A 26,412-nucleotide genomic window follows, 5' to 3' on the forward strand; every position below is an offset into this window, starting at 1 on the left:
TTTATCTGATCCCATTCATCCACTGAGGAATACTGATCTTCAGAAAGCAGTGACTGAGATTATTATTAGTCATTCTGGTTTAGGTCATCATAGGTCAATACTTCTAACAGCACTCAAATACTAAGTGGAATACAAGTCCCCATGTGCTTCATTCAAAATACACCACTAAACAAGAAAGCAGCTTTATTCTGAAGCTTAAATAGCTATCAGATATTTTAAGGAACAATAAGAATCTTTAAGCAATGTACTGAACTGTAGATGAAAAAAAAAAAAAAAAAAAAGAACTGATACCTCTAGCAAAGCTTCAATTCAAATGAAAGGTGTGCCTTTACTGATGACTTCTTTGCACAGACTACTATACTTCTTTTCTCTCCCTAGTACATTCTGTGCAAAGTCCTATAACCTCTGTATGTAGAGCAGGGTATAAAATGGATTTATCTTACCCTTTCTTGACCACCAGCAACAACTCCATATTCTGCCAATAAAATCCACAATATTGGGAAGCCCTGTTTTGACTCATCCTGATTCTCAAGATCTTTTCACTACTTCATTTCCCCTCCTCAAATTAGACACCACACTCAATCACTTGTACTAAAGACCTGGCTTAGACCCTACGAAGATCTCTCACTTGCCTTCCACCAGAGATTCCTATTCTTGTGATGCCCCCTCCACACACACATGCTTCTCCCAATTACTGTCTCTTCAGACAATAATTTACAAGACTGTCTCAGTGTAATGTATAGCAGAAACTGTTAGATACTGATTTCTTTTAAGGCAATGACTACCACTCACTGGAAATACAGGCTGCATTTTTATTTCTACAAATGTTAGAGGCAGCTCAAAACTTTTCCAAAAGATCTTACAGACATCTTACTCTTGAATTATCTCTTAAATGAATACTTCTGAAGTTGCAACAATGGAACATTTACCGTTTTTTCAGTTACACTTCAAATAGAGGACAGAGATTTGATTCTCCCTTGTCCTAAACTTTTAAGTAAATTTGACAAGATTATTCTGATTTGTATTAATTCAGTATTTCTCATGCTGAAAAATAACACTGCAGCAACACATAAGGTGGTTCTTTTTATCTTTGGGTAGACTTGAGGAAGTCAGAAGGATTTCAGCGCATTACATTCAATGTACTTAGAATCCAGTAAATGAAAAATCAAAAGTAAAGTTTTTCCCTCTCCTAGGCAGCACTATAAAGAGCTATTTGAAAGTATCTTCCTCCTGAAGGAAATTCCCAAAAGGTGTTGACAGTAAGGCCTAGGAGTTGCATTTTAAGAGTACATGTTCTGGCAATAATTTCACGTATTTCCGAAATGTCTAATAATGGCTAAGCCTCTAGCAACAAAGGGGCTTAGAAGCTACAATACCTACGTACTGAGGTAAAAAGAAATTGAAAAAGATGAAGCATTCTGCAACAGTTTCATTCTACCACAGTCATTAACAGTTTTGAACAGGTATCACACATTGAACACGTACCACATTGTGTTGGATACTTAGACTTCAGACAAAACTTCACCCGTTATACAGAGAGTTGTGCCTATTACTGTTGAAGTCAGTCTGGAATATTTCCTATCAAAGAAGGCTTGAGCCATTATACATATGAGAATAAAACTCTTAAAAGACTTGCTCGTAACAGAAGAAATGTTTTTATGGAAAGAATACAAAGACAGAAAGGTATGATCTGCTTACTGAACCAGTCAAGAAGGTTGAGAAGGTCTATTCTACAAAATGCTGTCAATGTAGTAAATCATACAATAACCTTCAGAAATTATCTTTGGGAATGAACTGAATTTCAGAACATTCTTTTAAAACAGAGAAATACATAGGCAAATTTTGAGTCTAAATCTAGGGCTGTGCAGTAATTCAGGAAAAAATAACTGACTTCCTATAGTTGATTCTTTTTGTATGGCAGGAATATGTAAAACCTGTGAGATAAAAAGAGAATCTCCACTGATTTGGGAAGGTTACTGTATCATTATTGAACAGGAAATATTGACGTTCATCCAGATAAATCAGATAACATCAAAGGAAATAAGGCCTCTACAAAGAGCAAATACAGCCATCAACATCGTCTCCGTAATCTTTCAGTAACAGTCATCCTGACCACCCATGATAATCCTGGAACTTAGTTTCCCTACAGTGATAGATGGCACTGAGTACGGAAGAAGTTTTATCAACTGCTGTAAAAATTTGTAGACTTTTTTTTTCTGTGACTCTTGACTGATTTCTTATCGTATCCTTTATAATGCAGGCAACTATAACATGCATTGTACTGAAAGTAACTTAGCCTTCTTAAAAACAAAGTTTCAAAAACACTTCTTGTTTCTTTACCATGGAATAGCTTCACTTGCTCATTGTAGATCTGTAACTTGGGTAGCAAATAAATAAGCTTCTGTCCAGAAGACTGCACACATCACTGACATCTAAATCTTACAGTTTCTATCTGCACACTTTCTAATTATGCCACAATACTCTGTATGGAGCTGAAAGAGAAACCCCTCCTTACCCTCTCAGATACACTTACAAAATAGGTATGAGGCCCAAGGTATGGTAGATGAAGCACATAAAGAGATAGAAAAGGAGGAACCTATGCAAGTACTCTTGTCAAGGTCAGAACAACAGATCCCTTGCAACAAGACATGCATCAAGACTAGTGTTGAGAAGAAACAACAGCAAGTTATGGTGTCCTGGTTTACTCCCAGCTGACAACAAAGAACCACGCAATCCTACGCTCACTTCTCACCCCCCCGCCCCCGTGGCAGGACAGGGGGAGAATCAAAAGAAAAAACGCAAAACTCATGGGTTGAGATAAAGACAGTTTAACAGAACAGCAAAGGAAAGGGAAAAACAACAACAATAATACTGATAAAGTAATATAAAAAACACCATTAAGGTATATCCGCTCACCAATCAGAAGCCAGAAAGCTCAGCCTGCTCCAGAGCAGCAATTCCTGCCCCTCCCCCAGCTACATACATTGGGCAGGATGTCACATGGTATCAAATAACCCTTTGGCTACTTTGGGTCATCTGTGTCCCATCCTATCTCCTTGTGAAAATTAACCCTATCCCCACCAGAACCAGGACATTATCCACCCCTTATTCTATACCATCTATGCCATGCCCAGATCTTACACTTTCCAATTAAACACCACCACTTATCCCTGCCTACGAGATATATATGTATATACACAAACATATCATTCCATTAGTCTATGGGCCATCCCTCTAAAATGTCCATTGAGTTAATTTAATCCATGACTTTTCAGCTCCACCTGTTACAACAGTCTTTCAGGGCAGGAAAGATGGCATAGGGTGCTGGCCTGTTGCATAGAATCATAGAATGGTTTGGGTTGGAAGGGACCTTAAGGATCATCTAGTTGCAACCCCCCTGCCATGGGCGGGGACACCTCCCACTAGACCAGGCTGCTCAAAGCCCCATCCAACCTGGCCTTGAACACTTCCAGGGATGGGGCCTCCACAATTTCTCTGGGCAACCTGTTCCAGTGTCTCACCACCCTCATTGTAAAGAACTTCTTCCTAATATCCAATCTAAACCTACACTTTCCAGTTTAAAACCATTACCCCTTGTCCTATCGCTACACTCCCTCATAAAGAGTCCCTCCCCATCTTTCCTGTAGGCCCCCTTTAGGTACTGGAAGGCTGCTACAAGGTCTCCTCAGAGCCATCTCTTCTCCAGGCTGAACAACCCCCAACTCTCTCAGCCTGTCCTCGTAGGAGAGGTGCTCCAGCCCTCTGATCATCTTTGTGGCCCTCCTCTGGACCCATTGCAACAGGTCCATGTCCTTCTTATGTTGGGGACTCCAGAGCTGGACACAGTACTCCAGGTGGGGTCTCACCAGAGCAGAGTAGAGGGGCAGAATCACCTCCCTCGACCTGCTGGCCATGCTGCTTCTGATGCAGCCCAGGACGCGGTTGGCCTTCTGGGCTGCAAGTGCGCATTGCCTGCTCATGTTGAGCTTCTCGTCCACCAGCACCACCAAGTCCTTCTCAGGGCTGCTCTCAAGCCATTCTGCTACCAGCCTGTATTTCTGCTTGGGATTGCCCTGACCCAGGTGCAGGACCTTGCACTTGGCCTGGTTGAACTTCATGAGGTTTGCACAGGTCTACCTCTCAAGCCTGTCCAGGTCCCTCTGGATGGCATCCCTTCCCTCCAGCGTGTTGACCGTGACACACAGCCTGGTGTCGTCAGCAAACTCTCTGAGGGTGCACTCAATCCCGCTGTCCATGTCTCTGACAAAGATGTTAAATAACACTGGTTCCAGTACAGACCCCTGAGGAACGCCACTCGTCACTGGTCTCCACTTGGACATCGAGCCATTGACTGCAGCCATTTGAGTGCAGCCATCTAGCCAGTTCCTTATCCACCAAGTGGTCCATCCCTCAAATCCACGCCTTTCCAATTTAGAGACCAGGATGTCATACGGGACAGTGTCAAATGCTTTGCACAAGTCCAGGTAGATGATGTTGTTTGCTCTCCCCTTATCTACCAAAGCTGTAACACCATCGTAGAAGGCCACCAGATTTGTCAGGCATGACTTGCCCTTTGGTGAAGCCATGCTAGCTGTCACCAATCCCCTCCTTATTTTGCACGTGCCTTAGCAGAGATTCCAGGAGGATCTGCTCCATGACCTTGCCAGGCAACACTTTATAGAGAGCTCGGGCTGGTGTATCTGGTGTGGCTGAAGGCCACGGTCTGCAGGTTGAATATGTCGATCTCGAATAAGTTACTGGGTGCCAGCTGATGAGGTCAGTTCTGATCCCATCACCACTCCACTTCACTCTGTTTCAAAGTTCATCCTTCATTATTTTCGGTGATTCTTACCACAATACCAGTGATATGGCATATAGCAATTATAGTAATAATGACATACAGTGGCAGGGTTATTTAGCAATTAATGTCATAGTTTGATTCATGGGCTATTCTCACCCAAAATCAGGTTCCCATGAGGTACACATTGGACCTCCCCATCCTTCCACATCACCCACCAAGTGCACCCAGGTCCTTGGGCAAAAGCATTCCCACGGATGGGTTGGCCTTTGCCTGAGGCAGGACTAACCCAGACTGTCTTCCCTAACATATTCTTCATGTGCACTAGGGGGACTTTATCCCCTCCTATGGTATGTGGAAGTTTTGATTGGGCAGGGCCAGCTCGATTGGTAGATCCCCTGGTGTTAACTAGCCAGGTAGCCTTTGCTAAATGTGCATCCCAATGTTTTAAAGTCCCACCACCCATTGCTCTCAGTGTAGTTTTTAACAGTCCATTGTATCGTTCTATCTTCCCAGAGGCTGGTGCGTGATAGGGGATGTGATATACCCACTCAATGCCATGCTCTTTGGCCCAGGTGTCTATGAGGCTGTTTTGGAAATGAGTCCCGTTGTCCGACTCAATTCTCTCTGGGGTACCATGTCGCCACAGGACTTGGTTTTCAAGGCCCAGGATAGTGTTCCTGGCAGTGGCATGGGGCACAGGGTATGTTTCCAGCCATCCAGTGGTTGCTTCCACCATCATGAGCACATGGTGCTTGCCTTGACGGGTTTGTGGCAGTGTGATACAATCAATCTGCCAGGCCTCCCCATATTTATATTTCAGCCATTGTCCTCCATACCAAAGAGGCTTCAAACGCTTGGCTTGCTTGATTGCAGCACATGTCTCACATTCATGGATGACCTGTGCAATAGCGTCCATGGCCAAGTCCACCCCTCGGTCACGAGCCCATCTATATGTCGCATCTCTTCCTTGATGGCCTGAGGTGTCATGGGTCCATCGAGCTATGAATAGTTCACCTTTACGTTGCCAGTCCAGATCCACCTGAGCCACTTCAATCCTAGCAGCCCAATCCACCTGCTGGTTGTTCTGATGTTCCTCCGTGGCCCGATTCTTGGGTACATGGGCATCTACATGATACACTTTCACAACCAGATTCTCTATCCGGGCAGCAATATCTTGTCACAATGGGACAGCCCAGATGGGTTTGCCCCTGTGCTGCCAGTTGCCCTGCTTCCACTGCTGTAACCACCCCCACAGAGCATTTGCCACCATCCATGAGTCAGTGTAGAGATAAAGTACTGGCCATTTTTCTCGCTCGGCAACATCCAAAGCCAGCTGAATGGCTTTCACCTCTGCAAACTGGCTCGATTCACCTTGTCCTTCACTGGCTTCTGCAACTTGTCGTGTAGGACTCCACACAGCAGCCTTCCACTTTCGATGCTTTCCCACAATCCGGCAGGACCCATCAGTGAAGAGGGCATATTTCTTCTCATTTCCTGGCAGTTTATTATATGGTGGGGCCTCTTCCGCACGCATCACCTCCTCCTCTGGAGATACTCCAATATGTTTGCCTTCTGGCCAGCCCATGACCACTTCAAGAATTCCTGGGCGACTGGGGTTTCCCATTCGAGCCCACTGTGCAATCAGTGTGACCCACTTACTCCATGTAGCATCGGTTGCATGATGTGTGGTAGGGACCCTTTTTCTGACCATCCAGCCCAGCACCGGCAGTCGAGGTGCTAAGAGGAGCTGTGCTCCTGTACCAACCACTTTCCAAAGCAGCTCGAACCCCTTCATATGCTGCCAATATCTCTTTTTCTGTTGGAGTGTAGCGGGCTTCGGATCCTCTGTATCCCCAACTCCAAAACCCCAGGGGTCGACCTCGAGTCTCCCCTGGTGCTTTCTGCCAGAGGCTCCAGGTAGGGCCGTTCTCCCCGGCTGCGGTGTAGAGCACATTTTTAATATCTTGCCCTGCCCAGACTGGACCAAGGGCTACCGCATGAAGTATTTTCCTGTTTAATTTGGTCAAAGGCTTGTTGTTACTCAGGGCCCCATTTAAAATCATTCTTCTTCCAGGTCACTTGATAGAGAAGGCTTACAATCAGACTGTAATTTGGAACATGCATCCTACCAAAAACCCACAACACCTAAGTAGGGCCACGTTTCCACCCCAGTGGCAATTGATTGTTGGTATACTGGATACTCCTCCCAGTGAAAGCAACCTGTGGCCTGCACTCTGCTGCCAAAGGGAATGAGAAGAATGTGTTAGTGATATCAATTGTTGCGTGCCACTTGGCTGCCTTGGACTCCAGTTTGTATTGAAGTTCTAGCATGTCCTGCACGGCAGCACTCAGTGGTGGTGTGACTTCATTCAGGCTACAACAGTTCGCTGTTAGCCTCCACTCTCCATTAGATTTTTTGCACTGGCCATATGGGACTGTTAAAGGGTGAGCGAGTCTTGCTGATCACTCCTTGAACCTCTAGTTGATGGATCAGCTTATGGATGGGAATCAGAGAGTCTCGGTTGGCGCAATATTGCTGCTGATGCATTGTTGTGGTAGCGATTGGCACCTGTTGTTCTTCGACCCTCAACAACCCCACAACAGAAGGCTCCTCTGGGCCAGACACAATGGGGTGCGCTTTTGCCACTCATTCCCAGTTAGGCTCACTTCAGCTTCCAATATAGGTAACTCTTGGGATCCCCCTGTCACTCCAGAAATACAAATGCCCATAGCTTGATGGTATCAGGATACACTGTGCACCGGAGTCCACTAGAACCTTATGCACCTGTAGGTCTCATGTGCCAGGCCATTGAATCCATACAGTCCAATAAACCTGGTCGTCCCTTTCTTCCACCTGGCCGGAGGCAGGGCCCCTCTAATCCTAGTCATAGTACCCATTACTCACTTCTTGCAGAAATGACTTGGAAGTCCCTTCAAGAGGATCAGAAGCAAGATCAGGCCTTCTGCTTTGTCTGGGGAACTGCCCGCTGGAAACCGGGACAGCAATTTTCCTGGAGGGATCCCCTTTAGCGGTTGTCCTTCCTTGCAACTCCTATACCCATGCCCGCAGGATCGAAGTAGGTTGTCCATCCCACTTCCTCCTGTCCTCCCCGTGGTCACGCAGGTTGAACCACAGGGTGCCTCATGGTGTGTACCCTCTATATTCTCCCTCTCTCGTACAGAAACGCCTACTCCTATTAGCTGAGATGCTGGCCCATACAGGTGGGGAGTAGGACATATTCTCTTCAAGTTGCTGGACCTTCTAGGACAGTTTCTCCACAGCCAAAACGAGGGAGGAAGAGAGACTTTCTTCATATCGCCATAGTCTGCCAACCACCTCATCCACCATTGGTCCCTCTCTGCCTTTGCAGTCCATCGCTGCCAATGAGCTGGCATATGACAATGGTGCACTTCGTACAAACTTCTGTCGCATGGGCCATCTGCATTTGAACTCATCTGGATCTGTGGGTAACTGTGCATCGTCCAGTTCTTAATAAATCATCTCCCGCATAGCTAATCTCCTCAGGTACTGGATACCGCTTTCCATGGTGGTCCACTTGCCTGGATGACATACAACATCTTCACTGAAGGGATACCTTTCTCTCATGCCTGATAGGCGTCGCCTCCAGAGGCTGAGGGCTTGTGCCCTCCTTCCAATCGCCTTGCCAATGCCCCCTTCCCTAGACAGGGATCCCAGCTGCCTGGCTTCCCTACCCTCTAATTCCAAGCTACTGGCCCTGGTTATCCCAGCATCAGAGCAACCAGGTGACAATGTGCTCACCCAGAAGTCGGCTGAAATCTTTCTGCATATCCCGCAGCTCACTCAAGGATAGGGATCGGGTGATTATCTCTGGTTCTGCCTCTTCCTCCTGTTCTTGTGATGGCCCTGGTTCATCCTCATCCCTTACTAAGTGAACTGATTTCTTGGTGTACTTCTTCTGTATAGGGGCAACTGATACCAGCATGGGTTGTTTACTTGTTCAGCTGCAGTGCCTGCTACCGCAGTTTGAGTAGCCACAGTGCCTGCTGCAGGGGTTGGAGTAGCTTCAGTACCTGTTGGTCTGGTTTTCCTCTCTTTCCCCCTGAGGGTGCTGCATAATACTGAGCAGTGCCTGGTAGATACTGGCCAGGGCCCAGCACAGTGCAGTGAGTTGTGCCTCTCTGGAATAGCCACAGCATTTTCCCTTCAAATATTCTACCACTCTATCAGGGTCCTGTAATTGTTCAGGGGTGAAGTCCCAGACCACTGGAGGTGAGAAGTTCTCTAGATACCTGCCCATATTCTCCCACCTGAGAGATGGATGCCACCCCTGACTATCCAGCCTTAAAGCAGATCTATGGGTGGTAGTTGTTTAACCCTAAACAGGACCTGGAACACATTCAGGAGACACAGCAATAGGACCAGGCTGGTTTGAGCATCCCAAGGATATTCAAAATTCTTAAAGGCTATCATACCTGGCCTGGAAGACAAAAGGGATGCAAAAGAGCTGGGGAAAGTATCCCCCCCTGTTTCCCCCCATAGATTGGGTGTGATTATTAATAAATTCCGATAGACAGCATGTATGGTCAGGAAAGCAATTCTGCATAAACATACCAACATAACCGCACCAACATAACCGCATGAACAGTAACGTTACCCTAAGTTGATATTACACAGCACAGCAAAATGATAATCCTGATCCTTCACCCAGCAGTGATAAACAGCATCATGGGGAGTACATAGAGCATATAAGAATTTACATAACACAGCCATGCGAACAAACCAAGCAACATTGTGACCAGCCACTATTTAACTAATATAATAAATGCATCTAACAATGCATCTTTTGGTCAGATCTGTCATTATATCTTAACCCTTCGTGCCTTACTTTGAGCACCAAAAAAGACACTGCAAAATTATACAGTTTCATAAGGGTTGTTACTATTCCTTAGAGGTGTTTTCCCAGGAGTTTAGGAAGCTGTATGGAAACAGGACTGTAAATATATGAACTCTTCTCTTTAGAAAGCAATGGACTGAAAACATTGTGTAAGGCTTTCCTTTATACAGATCTTTAGAAGTTGTCTTAAGTAAAATAAAAAAAAAAAATAATTAAAAAAAAATAAAAATCTTTCCTGAGATTCCAGAGTAGTGCGAAAGGAGAACAAATGGATAAAGGATTTTGATGAGTAATGGATGCCACGTAATATTTTATGAGCTCAACAGAAGGAAAATATTTCATGTTAATTCTTTATAGATGAATTCACAGAAATGAATTTTCTATGAAAGGAGAGCCACTATTCTGTTTGCATAGCTAAAGATATAAAATTTACATAAAAAAGAAAGGATAAAGACTGCCCTAGAACTTCTGGATAAAACTTCAGCTGCTCTGGTACCTTTACTGGAGCAGAAGTGAGGCAAAAATTTCTGTAAGAGAGAAATTTTACTCCACTGAGTAAGTGAATAACCAACCAAAAGAACAAATGTAACTTCTGCCATCTCTCAAATATTTTCCTGATTTGCAAACAAAACTTCTTCCTCGTTCAGATTCTGTCAATCAGACAGCTATTGTTCAGTCTTAAAGTAATTCAAGGCTGTACAATCACATTCTCCAAGTCTCCAGAAGTCCTTGCTACTTCCATGTCAGAAGTACAGAAATGCAGTCTGTACCCATACCTTTGGTAATTGCCTCACATTTCTAGGCTATATAAGAAAGCTTAGATATTATAACATCCTTCCTGTGATCTTTCTCTGGACTGATGATGTCTAGTGCCATTCTTTTAGTCTTCCCAAACAAGCAATTAAATATTTTGCTAATTTTCTTTATCAAAGTTTGTGAAGTCAATCAAACTTTCAAGGACTAATGAGAGTAGTAACAAAAAGCTCAGCGTAGATACTTGCTGTTTGTTCATCACTGGAAAATTTATCAGCATAACCAATCACTTTCACTACAAATCATAAGCCAAAAACTCACTGTCAGGGATCACATATTCGAAGTAACACTGTAAGTACCCACACCTCTTCAATACATTTCTAAAATGCAAGATTAGAGGAAGTAAATGTCTGGCAAGATTCTTGCAGCATCAAGAACTGGTTCTCTCAGGTTCATGAATCTCTTTAAGGCAGCAAAATGCTAGCACCATTAGTAACAGTATTTCAGTTGTGTGCTTTATCAACAAGAAGTTAAGCTAACATACAGGTAAATAAATCAAAAAGCTCCCCTTGCACTTTTTCAGCCCCTCTAATGCTGAAACATTACAATCTGAATTGTACAATTATATTGTTTTCAGAAATAATCTGAAAAAGTATCCCTTCAAAACAGGTTCTGAGACAACCAACTGAAACAGCAGCAACTTTAACTAAAGAAATAATTCCAATATTCTTCTGGCTGAGTGGTAATCCTCTATTTGAGTGGAAGTAGCTTAGATTCACAATGTTGTTAAACTGATAAGCTCAACAAACATGGATTTTGTGTACTGAGTTAAAGAAAAACAACCACATTTAGTCTTTGCCACTTACACAAGTCTTAAAACAAGTCCTTTAGCACAAGGCCTCCTAAAATACTGATGCTGCTGGCGTGCTATACAAGTACTTCTCACTTGCATTTGAGACACATTTCTTCTATCACTGTTTAACACAGTACATGCCTACAGAAGATGAACCACAGAGATAATTTAGCAGTCACAGGATCATAAGATAATTCAGTTAAGAAGGGACCTCAGGAGGTCTTTAGTCCATCCTCGTGCTCAAAGCAGGGTGAGTGAGGTCACATTATGTAGGGCTTTATCCAGCCTGGTCTTGAAAATCTCCAAGGATGGAAAATGCACAGGTTCTCTGGGCTTTTCCAATGCTTGACTGTCCTGACAGTGAAAAAGTTTTTCCTTATACCTAATCAGAACCTCCCATTTCAATTTAAGTCCATTATCTCTCATCCTTCCTCCACGACACTGTGAAAAGCCCAACTCAAGTTTTCCTGATAATCTCCTCATAGGTATGAGAAGACTGCTCTAAGGTCACATCCATCCATTGTGTGTCATCCCGTTTGTCCCCCTATCTGTACCCCCACAAAGACTTTTCTTATCCAGGCTGCACAAGCCCAATTCCCTCAGCTTCTCTAGAATCTCCCCATCTGTTCTCCCTTCTCCACCTAACCTGACCATCCAGAGAGACTTAATTTTGTTTCAGGGCTAAAAAGAAGAAAGCACTGTTGCATCTTTTTACTATTGCCATGTAAATATATAAGCACTGAAACCCTAAATTAGCAAGAATATGCCCAAACCCCTACCTTGCTAAGTCTCATATATCTCAGTCATTGCTTCTTAGGGATAATATTAAAAACAGCAGTATGCATTGCAGGTTTTAGCATAAAGAATTATTTTCTCAGCTGACAGAGTTCACCCTATTCCTTCTCTACAGCTAAGGTTTTTCAGGCTTCGTTTATGCTATGCATATTGTTTTATGCTAAATATATTGTGTTCATTGAACTACTTCTAATTTCATGTTCTTAAAATTTGATGATTGCAATCAAGACAAGCATTGCATGTTAAAACACTTTTGAGCTGGTTAAGAGTTCAATACTCATAATGCTGCCTTTAAACCATTTCAAATATAGAGCAACTGAAACCATTTTTATACAGAATTTAATCCTCATATTGGAAAGGATTTAAAATTCTTCTGTCCTCTATGAATTTGAGCTTTGTTTTGAAGGATGATTAGTCAATTTTTGGACCTTCAGAAATTTCTTCTGGATCAGGGCTCAAAATAATTTTGTATCCAAAACTTAATGACATACTCTTTAGTACTACTGGAATACAGAAGTCGGGAGATCTAACTAAATACCTCTTTTAAACTCTCTGTTTTTTTAAATTAGGAAAAAATATATTGATATATATGACTGCTAGACTACCTTTAAGGGTTCCATCACTTCCAGCTGGAGAGCAGACTGACTGGGGTGACCTCAAGGAAAAAGATGCAGCATTCCTTATTGAAGGATCACCATCCTAAAGTAACAATGATAAAAAATTAACATTATGAACATGAACACTTGATAAGATAAAGACTGAAATTATTACATATACTGATAAAATGTATTGGATAAAAAAGGCATACAACAAATATTAGAAAAATATTTATTTATATAAATTTTTTTGTAATTTAGATTACTATATAGGCAACATTCCAGAGCAGTCAGCCTTTAGAACCTAGAACTAGAACATGCACACAAAAATAAATCTGTCTTCTAGCTAAATAAGCACTTTTGGTTGCCATTAAGATTCCACTTCGAAGTTTTTTGTTACATGCACTCATAGTAAAGAGCCAAAAAGCAGAAAGATGAACTCTATACAATACCGACCTAAAGAAACTGAGTATAAAAAGTAGATTTATTTTTTTTTTTTAAAACAAACTCACCATTTTTTCACTTAACCTACCCTTAAAGTTTATTAGAATGCCATCTTACTTTTACAGTTAGGCAAACTAACGCTTTATATTTATACGCTCCAGCATACACACATCAGGACTGAACAAAATCTGTAGCACTCCCATTACAGCAGCTGAGATAGATACACACTCCCTCTGACAATGGCCAAACAGCCAATTTCCACATGCATAGCAGTAACTAGCCACTGTATGTGTTACACCTTGTGAAGGTGTAGTTCACACTGCTTAGGGAAAAAAGTTTGATATTTATAGACTGAAGGTGCATACAAGGCAAAGAATATAAATCCATAAGAAACAAGATTTCATCAGTTTCACCATCTATGGGCACTTACAAAACAATTCTATTAGAATTCCCCCCCCCCAGCATAATTACACTTATTTTTGCAACAGTGCTTGCAAAAAGACTTGTTGCCTCACGTGATGAAAGCCTCATGTGCAAAACAATCTAATATTCAGATTCAATGCAATAAAAAGAACTATACCTTAAAATTACATGTGTTTTATTGCAAGTTAAAATGAACAAGTTTCCTGATGTATGAGTTACTCATTTATTTAATACATCAAAATTATGGAGCTGATTTTTTTCAAACCTGACTTATCTTTGAATTGTAATAAATCTCAAAAAAACCCAAATATTGGGGGAAGAAAAAAAAAAAAAGCTTAGTAACTTTTTAACATATATGTTTTACTGGGACAGGAGAGGTTCTCTACCCGTGATTGCCAAGGACACAGGCAAAGGTGCCTTTTATTAAATTAACTAAACAGACTAACTAGGTAGATGACTTTTCAGGTACACATGCCATTCCTACCATACCTGACAAGTTTTCAGAAGTGCTCATTTACTGTTTCCTAGTTCAGAACTTCATCAAATGGTGAAATGTAAGCACGAACTTATATTCTAGGAATGTTCTCAAGTTTATAAAAAAAATGGTCCTTAAATTGTGTATATGTGCAATGAGGCTTCAAGGGTATACTTGCTGATTTTATAAAATCATATATTGCAAATACACAATATCTTGTAACTATTCATCATTTTTAAAGCAACAAAATCCTAAAACTAAGAAAAAGACTTAACAATAACTAAAGTTTTTAAGTTTTATGATTTAATAATCCTCATTCATAACTATCTGTACAAACGGTCACACACTGCTTCTGAAGAGGCTGCAACATTATGATTAAGCTTATTATTCATTCATAGATGCAAAACTTAAACTGTTTTCTGCATGACAGCTACTAAAATCAGCTTTTAAAGGTATAATTACTTTTCACCTTTAGTATTTCTCCAATTAAACCGAACAATGATGGTATGTTTTATGTTTTCATAGTATGTCAGTTTTGAATGAGTTTCATTTCTATGTTCTCATGAACTAGGATGTGATGGCATTACTTAGATCACAAAATTAGGGGTAAATATTTTTAAATACTTCCTCTTTAAACATTGTAAATAAATTATCGTAACATTAAAGTTTTCCAAAAATCCGTTCTTAACAAAACCAAGATTCTCTTGAAAGTGTACCTTTAACATAGTTGGGGGACATACACACACTTAATGCCAAGAACAGCTTCTTATTTTGAAGAATTTGCATTGCTGAAGCAGAGACTGAGAAAAACATCCGATGATTGTGTATTATGATAGATTCCTTCATTACAAAACTCTCCTGTTTACGATACTACTTCTTAGCTAACATTTTTAATCAGCATAATTATAGCATTTAAAAAAACATAAGATTAATAAAACTAATCATAGAATCATAGAACGTTCATGGTTGGAAAGGACCTTTGAGATCATCAAGTCCAACCACACACACACACAAAAAACAACCTACAATCTCTGCCACTAGAGCATGCCCTGAAGCGCCACATCTAGACGTTTCTTAAATACCTCTAGGGATGGTGACTCAACCACCTCCCTGGGCAGGCTGTTCCAGGGCCTGACCACTCTTTCAGTAAAGGAATTCCTCCTAATATCCAATCTAAACCTCCCCTGCTGCAACTTCAGACCATTTCCTCTGGTCCTGTCATCATTCACCTGGGAGAAGAGGCCAACACCCACCTCTCTCCAACCTCCTTTCAGGTAGTTGTAGAGGGCAATGAGGTCTCCCCTCAGCCTCCTCTTCTCCAAGCTAAACATGCCCAGCTCCCTCAGCCTCTCCTCATATGACCTGGTCTCCAGACCCCTCACCAGCCTGGTAGCTCTCCTCTGGACACGCTCCAGCCCTTCCATGTCCCTTTTGTACAGAGGGGCCCAGAACTGGACACAGTACTCGAGGTGAGGCCTCACCAGTGCCGAGTACAGAGGCACGATCACTTCCCTACTCCTGCTGGCCACACTATTCCTGATACAAGCCAGAATGCTGTTGGCCTTCTTGGCCACCTGGGCACACTGCTGGCTCATGTTAAGCTGGCCATCCACCAGCACCCCCAGGTCCTTTTCTGCTGGGCAGCTTTCCAGCCACTCTTCCCCAAGCCTGTAGCGTTGCTTGGGGTTGTTGTGGCCCAAGTGCAGGACCCGGCACTTGGCCTTATTAAGCCTCATACAGTTGGCCTTGGCCCATCGATCCAGCCTGTCCAGGTCCCTCTGTAGAGCCTTCCTACCCTCAAGCAGATCAACTCTCCCTCCTAGCTTGGTGTCCTCTGCAAACTTACTGAGGGTGCACTCAATCCCCTCATCCAGATCATCGATAAAGATATTAAACAAAACTGGCCCCAAAACTGAGCCCTGAGGGACACCACTGGTGACCAGCCGCCAAGAGGATTTCACCCCATTAATCACAACTCTCTGGGCACGGCCATCCAGCCAGTTTTTAACCCAGCGAAGAGTACACTTGTCTATGCTGTGATTCTCCAGCTTCTCCAGGAGAATGCTGTGGGGGATGGTGTCAAAGGCCTTACCAAAGTCCAGATAGACAACGTCCACCGCCTTCCCCGCATCCAGAAGGCGGGTCACATGGTCATAGAAAGAGATCAGGTTGGTTAAGCAGGACCTCCCTTTCCTAAACCCATGCTGGCTGGCCCTGATCCCTTGGCTGCCCTGCACTTGCCCTGAGAGCTCACTCAAGATGATCCTCTCCATGATCTTTCCTGGTACCGAGGTCAGGCTGACAGGCCTGGAGTTCCCCGGATCCCCCTTCCGACCCTTCTTGTAGATGGGCATCCCCCAGTCATCTGGTACCTCCCCTGTTGACCAAGATTGTTGATAAATGATGGACTCTTCACTAGAACTCTCTTGGAGTTCTAGTGTATTAATCCTGGTAAGGGATTTAGGGAGCCTAATGTTAATAGAACACTTGTTGAATACAACACTTTTTTTGCTTCCACAAGCTAATTTAGGAAGACTAGAGTTGCCCACAGTTTTTGCCCACACTGTTCAAAGAGCTAAAGTCAACAAATAAAAATGAAACTTAAGTGCTCTCCCCCTTAAGAGCTGTTAAGAGACTGACTGCGTGCCAAATTTGTAAAGAAGAATCCCAACATGCTTCATCCACAGGATGAGATGCTCATTAAAAAGAAAATTAAGAAGTTCAAAATACTGTGGTAGAAAGTTGCTGGGGTTTTTTCCTTTAGATTCAAGATTTCAGCAAGATTTTCTCCTACATGAACTAAAGTCACTATGGAAAAATGTCTTATAAAGAAATCAGGCCATAAAAGGGCATAACAGACCAGTAAGAAAAAGTGTCAAAAGGAATTTTTGCCTTTGACAACACTACTATATTACCCAATAGGTTATTCAAATATGTCAAGTCTAATTGACAATTATGGGAATCTTCAGAAAGACAAGTTAACTATACACCTATTTAGAATCTAGTATTGTTTGCATTAACGTATTGCTACAATAATTGCAGATACATTCTACCATTTTTTTTAAATAAATTCACGAGTAAGATTTTTTTACTTATCATAATTTCATCAGAATCAATGTTACAAACTGTTCCAAAGGAAAGAGAGATCTAGAAAAAAAATTAAAACTCACACATTAAATTTGCATGGTTGAGCGTACACATCTGAAACTGAAATATATTTTCAGTGGTTTTATTCATCAATAACAACATAGTAAAAATATCTGACTTCTAAGGCAGCTAAACACATACTTGCTTTATTATAATACACTGATCTAGGTAACATACATCACTACTTAGCCTGTGCACCATCTGTAGGTAGTCTTCATTTGAGCTATGTCTAGAATTATCAGTGTGATGATTAGCTGAACTTCCAGACAATTGACTTGAAACTTTATTTTCATGGAGATTCCTCATCCCAGCTGTGACAATGGGACTGGATACTGAAGCTGAAATACAAAAAAAATATAAATAACTATACTGATATGTTCACACAGTCGTTAACTCCAAAAAATTTCACAGAAAACACCATAATAGTGGATATTAATCAGTTGGATGCAAGAGGTCTGGAATCTGAACAAGAATTCAGCTTTCTGGATTGAATCCTTTTGCCACAAATACCTTGAATAAAATTAGATATCTAAGATTCCAATTTTCAAGAGGATTTAAAACCTAAATTCCACGTACAGATTAGCCAAGCTTCTCTCCACATCTATCCTAATTACAGTCAGTATCACATTCTTATAGGTTATAGAAAACTTTATTTTCCTCTATATAATTTGTATTCACTACCTTTAGTAACTTCCAAAGTATTCATGAGACACATAACATACAGAACAGCTATATAAATTCTAAGCACGTTGCTAAACTTTAAAAAGAGAGGATTTAAAAGAATCCAATGAGAATTCTACTTACAAAACAACAAAATGCCTAGATACTTAACAGTGTTCATGTTTTTCAAGACTGTTTTTAGAAGAGGGAAGAACAAAGAAATCCATTCATTCTGAAAGTCACCTTTGCCATTTACTGCATACCTTGAGCATAATTCTAGCCAACTTGGTCTAGTTTACACTACAAAGGTTTGGTAAGGCTAAATAAGCTGTCAGCAAAACTTATGTTACACTGGCAAAAATTAGGTTTTCGTCAGTGTGGATAAACAATTACCATAGCTAACAAATAAAAGTTTTTGTTTTGTTTCAATTTTTCTATTGTCATGTATACATGACTGCTATGCAAAATGGGTGTACATAGGGGAGGAGCAGTGTAACATGAACATGTGTTTTACTATTTCTTCTTCTTCCTTTTTTTTTTTTCTTTTAAATAAAGTATATACTACCACTCTGTACAGTCAGGAAAGCAAAGCTTAAACATAGAAAAAAAAAAATCCCAATCAACTCAAAGATTTACATTAAGCATGTGACTCCTTCAAAGAAATTGGAGCACCATGAAACATGCACATCAAAGTAAAGCTGACATGAGACGGGAGAATAAAAGAAACATCACAGACTTACCTTGCTGCATCTGAGGATGTGGTGTATAACTTGGAGGATGTGAATATGGCATGTATCCTGCAGGACTTTGAGGAGCATATGGACTAGGCACTGGACTGTTCTGTTGTGCCAAAAATCTGTTACCAGAGCTTGTCTGTGGTGGCACAAATCGGCTAAAAATAAAAGAAAATAAAGTTTTAAAACCTTGGAAAAGGAAATTTAGACAAATTTATTATTTCTTTTGGAATAATATACCTTTGGAACATTATACCTTCTGTAAGAGACAAAATTCCAATGCAATCAGGAAACCCCTTCAAAAGCAGTATTTTAAGCTATTGATACCTTCCCAATTTCAATTATTACTTAAGAGCATCTAACTATGGAGCATCAGGGAGTGTGAGAAAGAAATAGATTGGTGGAATCATACTTTGACCTCCCTGAAAGAGAAATCAGAACAGCCATCAAAAAAACCCCAAGCTAAAGGAGATTCGGTACCCTCCCCCTGCCAGACTGAAGACAGTGGACATAACGAGAGCTGTGAACGGAGGCAAGTCCTTTCTAGGGGTGGCAAGTGAACCCCCTCCTTGCCCACCTCCCCTAACCAGGTGCCTCTGTACAACAGGTATGAGGCTCTCGAGGAGGTAGGCCAGCCCATAGAAAACAGTCCGTCCATACCATAAGAGTTGCCAGGACCCGTAAGGCCTACCCCCTGTTTAAAATCCACCTCTACAAGGAAAAAGAGGAGGGTTATAGTAGTAGGCTACTCCATTCTGAGGGGAACAGAGGGCCCAATATGCTGGAGAGACCCTCTTAGGGAAGTCTGCTGCCTCCCTGGGGCCTAGGTCAGGGACATTGCCAAGAAACTTCCCAGCCTGGTTCAGCCCTCAGACTACTACCCACTGTTGCTCTTCCATGTAGCTGGTGATGAGGTGGCAACACATAGCCCAAGAACAATCAAAAGAGATTTCAGGGCCTTGGGAAGATTAATAAGGGAGTCTGGGGTGCAGGTTATCTTTTCTTCTGTTCTCCCAGTTACAGGCAGGGACTCTGAAAGAAACAGACGTGCTCAGTCTGTCAACACATGTCTCTATGGATGGTGTCACCACAAAAACTTTGGGTTTTTTGACAATGGGATGGCCTACACGGCATCAGGCTTGCTGGCATCGGATGGGGTTCATCTTTCTGCAAGGGGGAAGAGGGTGTTTGCTCATGAGCTAGCGGGGCTTACTGACTGAGCTTTAAACTAGACTTGTTGGAGGAGGGGGATGTTATCAGACTTCCTCATGACAAGCCAAGGGATGATGCTCCAAGGTCTGAGGGGTGGGTCACCAGCGAAGGCCCTCAACTTGTTGCTCCAAGATGTGCTGGGTATGCTGCAGCACACTCAAAGTCTTATGAAGATGAGCCAGGGGCTCGAGGCAATGGGAACCGGGGAGTCACAGATAAAACATCTCAAAAGATGTTTTATGTGCTGAAGAACAGCACAAAGGAAATGCAGCCATTCCAGCTTGTAAGTCAGCCTCACCAGGCGCCCAGCTGAAGTGTCTCTATGCAAACACAGGTAGCATGGAAAACAAACAAGAGGAGTTAGAGATGTGCATCTTATTGGCATCACAGAGATGTGGTGGGACAACCCCTATGATTGGAGTGTTGGAATAGAGGAATACAGACTCTTCAGGAAGGACAGGATGGGAAGATGAGGAGGGGGCGTTGCCCTCTATGTCAATGAACAGCTGGAGTCCATGGAGCTCCACCTGGGGATGGATGAAGACCCAACGGAGAGCTTATGGGTCAAGACTAAAGGGAACACAGGGGCAGGTGACATTACAGTAGGCGTCTGCTACAGGCCACCTCACCAGGACGACAGAGCGGATGAGGCCCTCCATAGACAGGAGCAGCATCGCGTTCACAGACCCTGGTCCTCATGGGGGACTTCAGCCACCCCGATATCTATTGGAAGGACAACACAGCGGGGCACAAGAAATCCAGGAAGTTCTTGGAATGTGTTGACAAGAACTTTCTTCTTCAAATGGTAGAGGAGCCACGCTGGACCTTGTCATTACCAACAAGGAGGGGCTGGTGGGGAATGTCAAGCTCAAGGGCAGCCTTGGCTGCTACCATGAAATGTTGGAATTCAAGATCCTTCGGGCAGCAAGGAGGGCACGCAGCAAGCTCACTACCCTGGACTTCAGGAGAACAGATGTTGGCCTCCTGGGGGACCTGCTTGGCAGGGTAACATGGGAAAAAGTACTGGAGGGAAGAGGGGCCCAAGAGAGCTGGTTAGTATTCAAGGATCACCTGCTCCAAACTCAGAAGTGGTGCATCCCAAGAAAGAGGAAGTCAGGCAAAAAATGCCAGGAGGCCTGCATGGATGAATAAGGAGCTCCTGGACATGCTCAAAAGCAAAAAGGAGGCCTACAGAGGGTGGAAGCAGGGACGGGTTGACTGGGTGGAATACAGAGAAACTGTCCAAATGACCAGGAACCAGATTAGGCAACCTAAAGCCCAGATAGAATTAAATCTGGCTAGGGGCATCAGGGAGAACAAGAGAAACCTCTATAAGCATGTCAGAGATAAAGAGAAGTCTAGGGAAGATGTGGGCCATCTCCGTAAGGAAAAAGGAGACCTGGTCGCCCAGGATATGGAGAAGGCTGAGGTGCTGAATGACTTTTTCACCTCGGTCTTCACTGGCAAGGGCTCTAACCACACCACCCAAGTTGCAGAAGGCAAAAAAGGGGCTATGAGAATGAAGAACCACCCACTGTAGGAGAAGATCAGGTTCGGGACCATCTGAGGAACCTGAAGGTACACAAGTCCACGGGACTTGATGAAATCCATCCACGGGTTCTGAGGGAGCTGGCAGATGAAGTCGTCAAGGCGCTTTCCATTATATTTGAGAAGTCGTGGCAGTCTGGTGAAGTTCCCGCTGATTGGAAAAGGGGAAACATAAGCCCATTTTCAAAAAGGGAAAAAAGGAAGACCCAGGGAATTACAGGCCGGTCATTCTCACCTCTGTGCCTGGCAAGATCATGGAGCAGATCCTCCTGGAATCTCTGCTAAGGCACGTGCAAAATAAGGAGGGGATTGGTGACAGCTAGCATGGCTTCACCAAAGGGCAAGTCATGCCTGACAAATCTGGTGGCCTTCTACGATGGTGTTACAGCTTTGGTAGATAAGGGGAGAGCAAACAACATCATCTACCTGGACTTGTGCAAAGCATTTGACACTGTCCCGTATGACATCCTGGTCTCTAAATTGGAAAGGCGTGGATTTGAGGGATGGACCACTTGGTGGATAAGGAACTGGCTAGATGGCTGCACTCAAATGGCTGCAGTCAATGGCTCGATGTCCAAGTGGAGACCAGTGACGAGTGGCGTTCCTCAGGGGTCTGTACTGGAACCAGTGTTATTTAACATCTTTGTCAGAGACATGGACAGCGGGATTGAGTGCACCCTCAGAGAGTTTGCTGACGACACCAGGCTGTGTGTCACGGTCAACACGCTGGAGGGAAGGGATGCCATCCAGAGGGACCTGGACAGGCTTGAGAGGTAGGCCTGTGCAAACCTCATGAAGTTCAACCAGGCCAAGTGCAAGGTCCTGCACCTGGGTCAGGGCAATCCCAAGCAGAAATACAGGCTGGTAGCAGAATGGCTTGAGAGCAGCCCTGAGAAGGACTTGGTGGTGCTGGTGGACGAGAAGCTCAACATGAGCAGGCAATGCGCACTTGCAGCCCAGAAGGCCAACCGCGTCCTGGGCTGCATCAGAAGCAGCATGGCCAGCAGGTCGAGGGAGGTGATTCTGCCCCTCTACTCTGCTCTGGTGAGACCCCACCTGGAGTACTGTGTCCAGCTCTGGAGTCCCCAACATAAGAAGGACATGGACCTGTTGCAATGGGTCCAGAGGAGGGCCACAAAGATGATCAGAGGGCTGGAGCACCTCTCCTACGAGGACAGGCTGAGAGAGTTGGGGGTTGTTCAGCCTGGAGAAGAGATGGCTCTGAGGAGACCTTGTAGCAGCCTTCCAGTACCTAAAGGGGGCCTACAGGAAAGATGGGGAGGGACTCTTTATGAGGGAGTGTAGCGATAGGACAAGGGGTAATGGTTTTAAACTGGAAAGTGTAGGTTTAGATTGGATATTAGGAAGAAGTTCTTTACAATGAGGGTGGTGAGACACTGGAACAGGTTGCCCAGAGAAATTGTGGAGGCCCCATCCCTGGAAGTGTTCAAGGCCAGGTTGGATGGGGCTTTGAGCAGCCTGGTCTAGTGGGAGGTGTCCCCGCCCATGGCAGGGGGGTTGCAACTAGATGATCCTTAAGGTCCCTTCCAACCCAAACCATTCTATGATTCTAAGAGCCACAGCTAGGGCACTGCATTAGTAGAAGTAAAGAACAGGATAAAAAGCATTCATAAGACCTCCACCTAGGGAAAAGAAATCATGACACAAATATTTATTAAAATAAGATCTGCAGATTACTAAAACAAGATACGCAATTTCCAGAAGTTACTCCTAGAAGTTTGAATGAAAGTGACAGCTAAGGTTTAATAGCATATAACAACTAGCTCGCTAGGATTAACAGAAGCCATCTACTCTAAATATGATTTTTCCAGCAAGATTTCCAAGAACTTCATCTAACAGAACTATACTGACAAGATATAGGAATGTGATCGGCAGTTAGGTAGGACCTGACCCAAAGTCCACTGAATACAACTTATTCTTTCACTGGCTTTATCTTAGACCCATCCTAAAGATAGCAATCCACAAAAAGAAAATAGGCTTGCGACAATAAGACATGTACATTATAACTTACATTCTTATATGAGCTTTTCAAAATAAAAATAAACCAAATAAATACTTCAGAAAGTACAATACATGCTTTCACAACCCTCGGTTCTAGATAGGAACTCTATGAAGGTAAGCTTCCATAGAAAGAAATAGCAAAGTATATAACACAAGGATTTTGCAAGGATTTCGAGAAGACTTAGCACACTGTAATATTCACAATTCAAAAAACTTTCTTCAATATCACTTTTAGATATAAAAGTAAAAAAGCATACTGTTTTTTTCTGCAGATACAAAGCATTTCATTTGCCAAAACAATTAAACTAACTTGAAGTAAAATAAGTTTATTTTAATACCGATGTCTAATAACTGGAGATGAAATCTGTTAAAGCTCAGTAACTGGGTTGAAACTACATGCAGAACTCTTTCCTCTAGTCCAGAGTACTTTATTATACAAACAAAGGCCTGGATTATAGGTACATGCTACTTGCCAACACTCAAAGTTTGAAAGAGAACCAGAAAGCTGATGAGGAAGCTGCTGGAAGACTAGCAAAACTATTGAGCCTATCTCCTCTGAGTGGCCTTTTGTATAACTATTACTGCAGTATTCCATGCTTTTTACAAGCCTTCTTTCCCACCCTCCTGTCACATTGGTACTGTTATACATGCTGGAACACATAACCTCTTCTCTCCTATCCTCCTGCCACCAGTCTCCAGCCTCTGCCACAGGTAGAGAACAGCTGGAGGGGTGGCAGGAGCAGGGGGATTTCTTAAGCAGGAAAGAAAGTTTGCCAAAATTATAGGGAGGGGGAGAAAGCAGGAAATCACGAGCAGTCAGAATACAAAGATTAACTCACTAACAAAAAGATGTTTCTTTGCCAGCTGAAGAAACTCACCCTGCTGTCAGACAAATGCAAAATTTGTCTTGACACTGATCATCTTCCATTCACATGCTTACAACAAGAATTGAATGTCACTGTAGGAAGAATTTGCAGTTTGCTGCCCATCCCACCCCCTTTAAAAGAAAGCGTTACCTGGAAGGGCTATGTGAGATAGTGGTTTGTTGATAATTGGAAGATGCAGGACTACCTCGCATGGAATTCTGAGAAATATTAAACTGCGACATCATCATCCCTATTAAGAAGAAGATAGCAGCGTTACTTTACGTGCATTTCCTTTTTAATCAATTAAGTCTCTCATTTCAGAAATTATTATATACAAAGAGATTATAAACTTTACAGACATTAACATCTTCTACCTACAACTGTTAGAAAACATTAAAAAAAGATTGATTCCATGTAAAATGTCCATTTTACGCTATGACATAAGAAGAGTGTTCCCTAAAGCGGTATTAATTCAATTGTAAATATCAATGGTAGTTCCTTCTTCTGTTCCTTAGCCAAAAACCTGCTAGTAAATAGAAACATTTTATAACAAGACCTATACTTCACACCTCAGACTGGTGTGTACAGTACTCATTGTGCCAATAAGTAAAAGATTTGGAAACTTCACAAGTCAGAAGAACACAGAAAACTTATCTCCCAGTTTTAGAACAAGTATAGCAAACAATCATCTCAGGCTGAGCAGTGCAAGATATTCTCCCTGCTCCCAATGTACCTTAGTGGTTCCTTTCTACCCAGGGACAAAAGCTTTCTCTTCCACCTCCACCATTCTTATAAGGAATGTTATCAAAGAAGGTGCTGAAATATTTTCAATTGCAAAGAACCACCAATATCCCACCTGTAGAATTCCACAGCCTGTAGATTCCCAGAGTCATGCTTTGGAAATTCAGGAGTTCTACTAGATGGCAAGCCACAAGAAGTACCGATGGGCTTGAAACTAACTCGCATCTTTATTAGGGAGAATTTAAAGGAATTATTTTTTTTTTTTCCTCTCTTTGATACAGGTATAAAGAATTTCCTAACCACCACGTGACACTGGAATTTGAAGTGGTGCAGGTACACAAACACTTATATGATTTTTTTTTTTTTTTTAGCCAGGTGATTTTAATGACAGAATTTAATGTCTTGCAGCTAAAACAGCATCAGAATTCATGTGCACACTGCAGCTTGGGAAGCCACAGCAAGTGATCCACAGCCGTGGGTAAAAGCACATCAGTAACACAAATATTTTAAACCAAAGGTTAGATAGAAGGCTGACAGTAGTCCTCAATCCAGAGTGTTTGGGAGCCATCAATCCTTGAATTACAATTACTTATTTCAATCACTGCAATATTCACACAAGCAAAGCTAGTTTCAGATATCCTCCCTGTCATCCTCTTTTCTCTTCCCCTCTCCCCAGCAGAGAAGAGATCACCCAGGAATGCAGCCTCCCAGTAGGTATGAAGTGCTGCATTCCAAGTACATTAGCACAGGCAAACTAGCCCAGAGCAGGAGTGAAAGTCCCATGTTGTGCTGGGGGGGAAGGGGGGGGGGAAAAAAAAAAAAAAAAAAAAAAAAAATCAGAGACCTCCATACTTCAAGTACAGAGGACATTTCATTATCCCGAGTAACAGAAGGGGACTCCTCAACTCCTGCAAAATTTGTTTAAATGGACACTGGTTGCCTCACACAGAGGCAAGTGAGGAAGAAACTCCAGGGATTTTGTGTTGGAGGCAGCACCCAGCATGCCCACTGCCCACACACCTCACTGCCACTCTCACCACAGCTAGGTAGTAGTCAAACTACTAACCCTTAACATTCACGTACAGAAAGCTGACAGAACATGCCCATTCTGCTTCGCTTTATGCTTAAAGCAAAGACTGCACTTTTAAAATACTTTAAAAACATATCTATTTGTTTTCTCTAAATTTAAAACACATTTTGAACCACAGATGTAGTAGGTTTTGGTTTAAAAGAATGACGGAAAATATACAAATGAATCAATTTTTAATGCCATTTAAAAAACCTTAAAACTTATTCTGTGACAAACAGTTCTCACCTCTCTCTGTTGGGGGGGGGGGGGGGGGGAAACACGGGGGACACAATCTAGATAACTGTAAAAAAAAACCCAAAACAAACCACAAACAAAAACCCCACCCAACAACAAAAAAACCACACCAAAACAAAAAACCCCCACCATAACAGTGTC

The 26,412-nt window shown here is 42.7% G+C and overlaps 1 protein-coding gene across 3 annotated transcripts in view; it reads right to left on the bottom strand.

The window, feature by feature from the left end:
- LOC141735693 (nipped-B-like protein) overlaps window positions 1–26,412 on the bottom strand; it is a 174,954-nt gene that overhangs the window by 88,748 nt on the left and 59,794 nt on the right. For all 3 annotated transcript variants that reach the window (XM_074568784.1, XM_074568782.1, XM_074568783.1), the window contains exons 5-8: window positions 24,357–24,456; window positions 18,565–18,716; window positions 17,342–17,502; window positions 12,685–12,778 (exon numbers count right to left, since the gene is read on the bottom strand). In XM_074568784.1, the coding sequence (XP_074424885.1) occupies window positions 12,685–12,778; window positions 17,342–17,502; window positions 18,565–18,716; window positions 24,357–24,456 (507 nt within the window). The remainder of the gene's footprint in view (window positions 1–12,684; window positions 12,779–17,341; window positions 17,503–18,564; window positions 18,717–24,356; window positions 24,457–26,412) is intronic.

This window comes from Larus michahellis, chromosome W (assembly GCF_964199755.1).
Source record: "Larus michahellis chromosome W, bLarMic1.1, whole genome shotgun sequence".
NCBI classification, from domain to species: Eukaryota; Metazoa; Chordata; class Aves; order Charadriiformes; family Laridae; genus Larus; species Larus michahellis.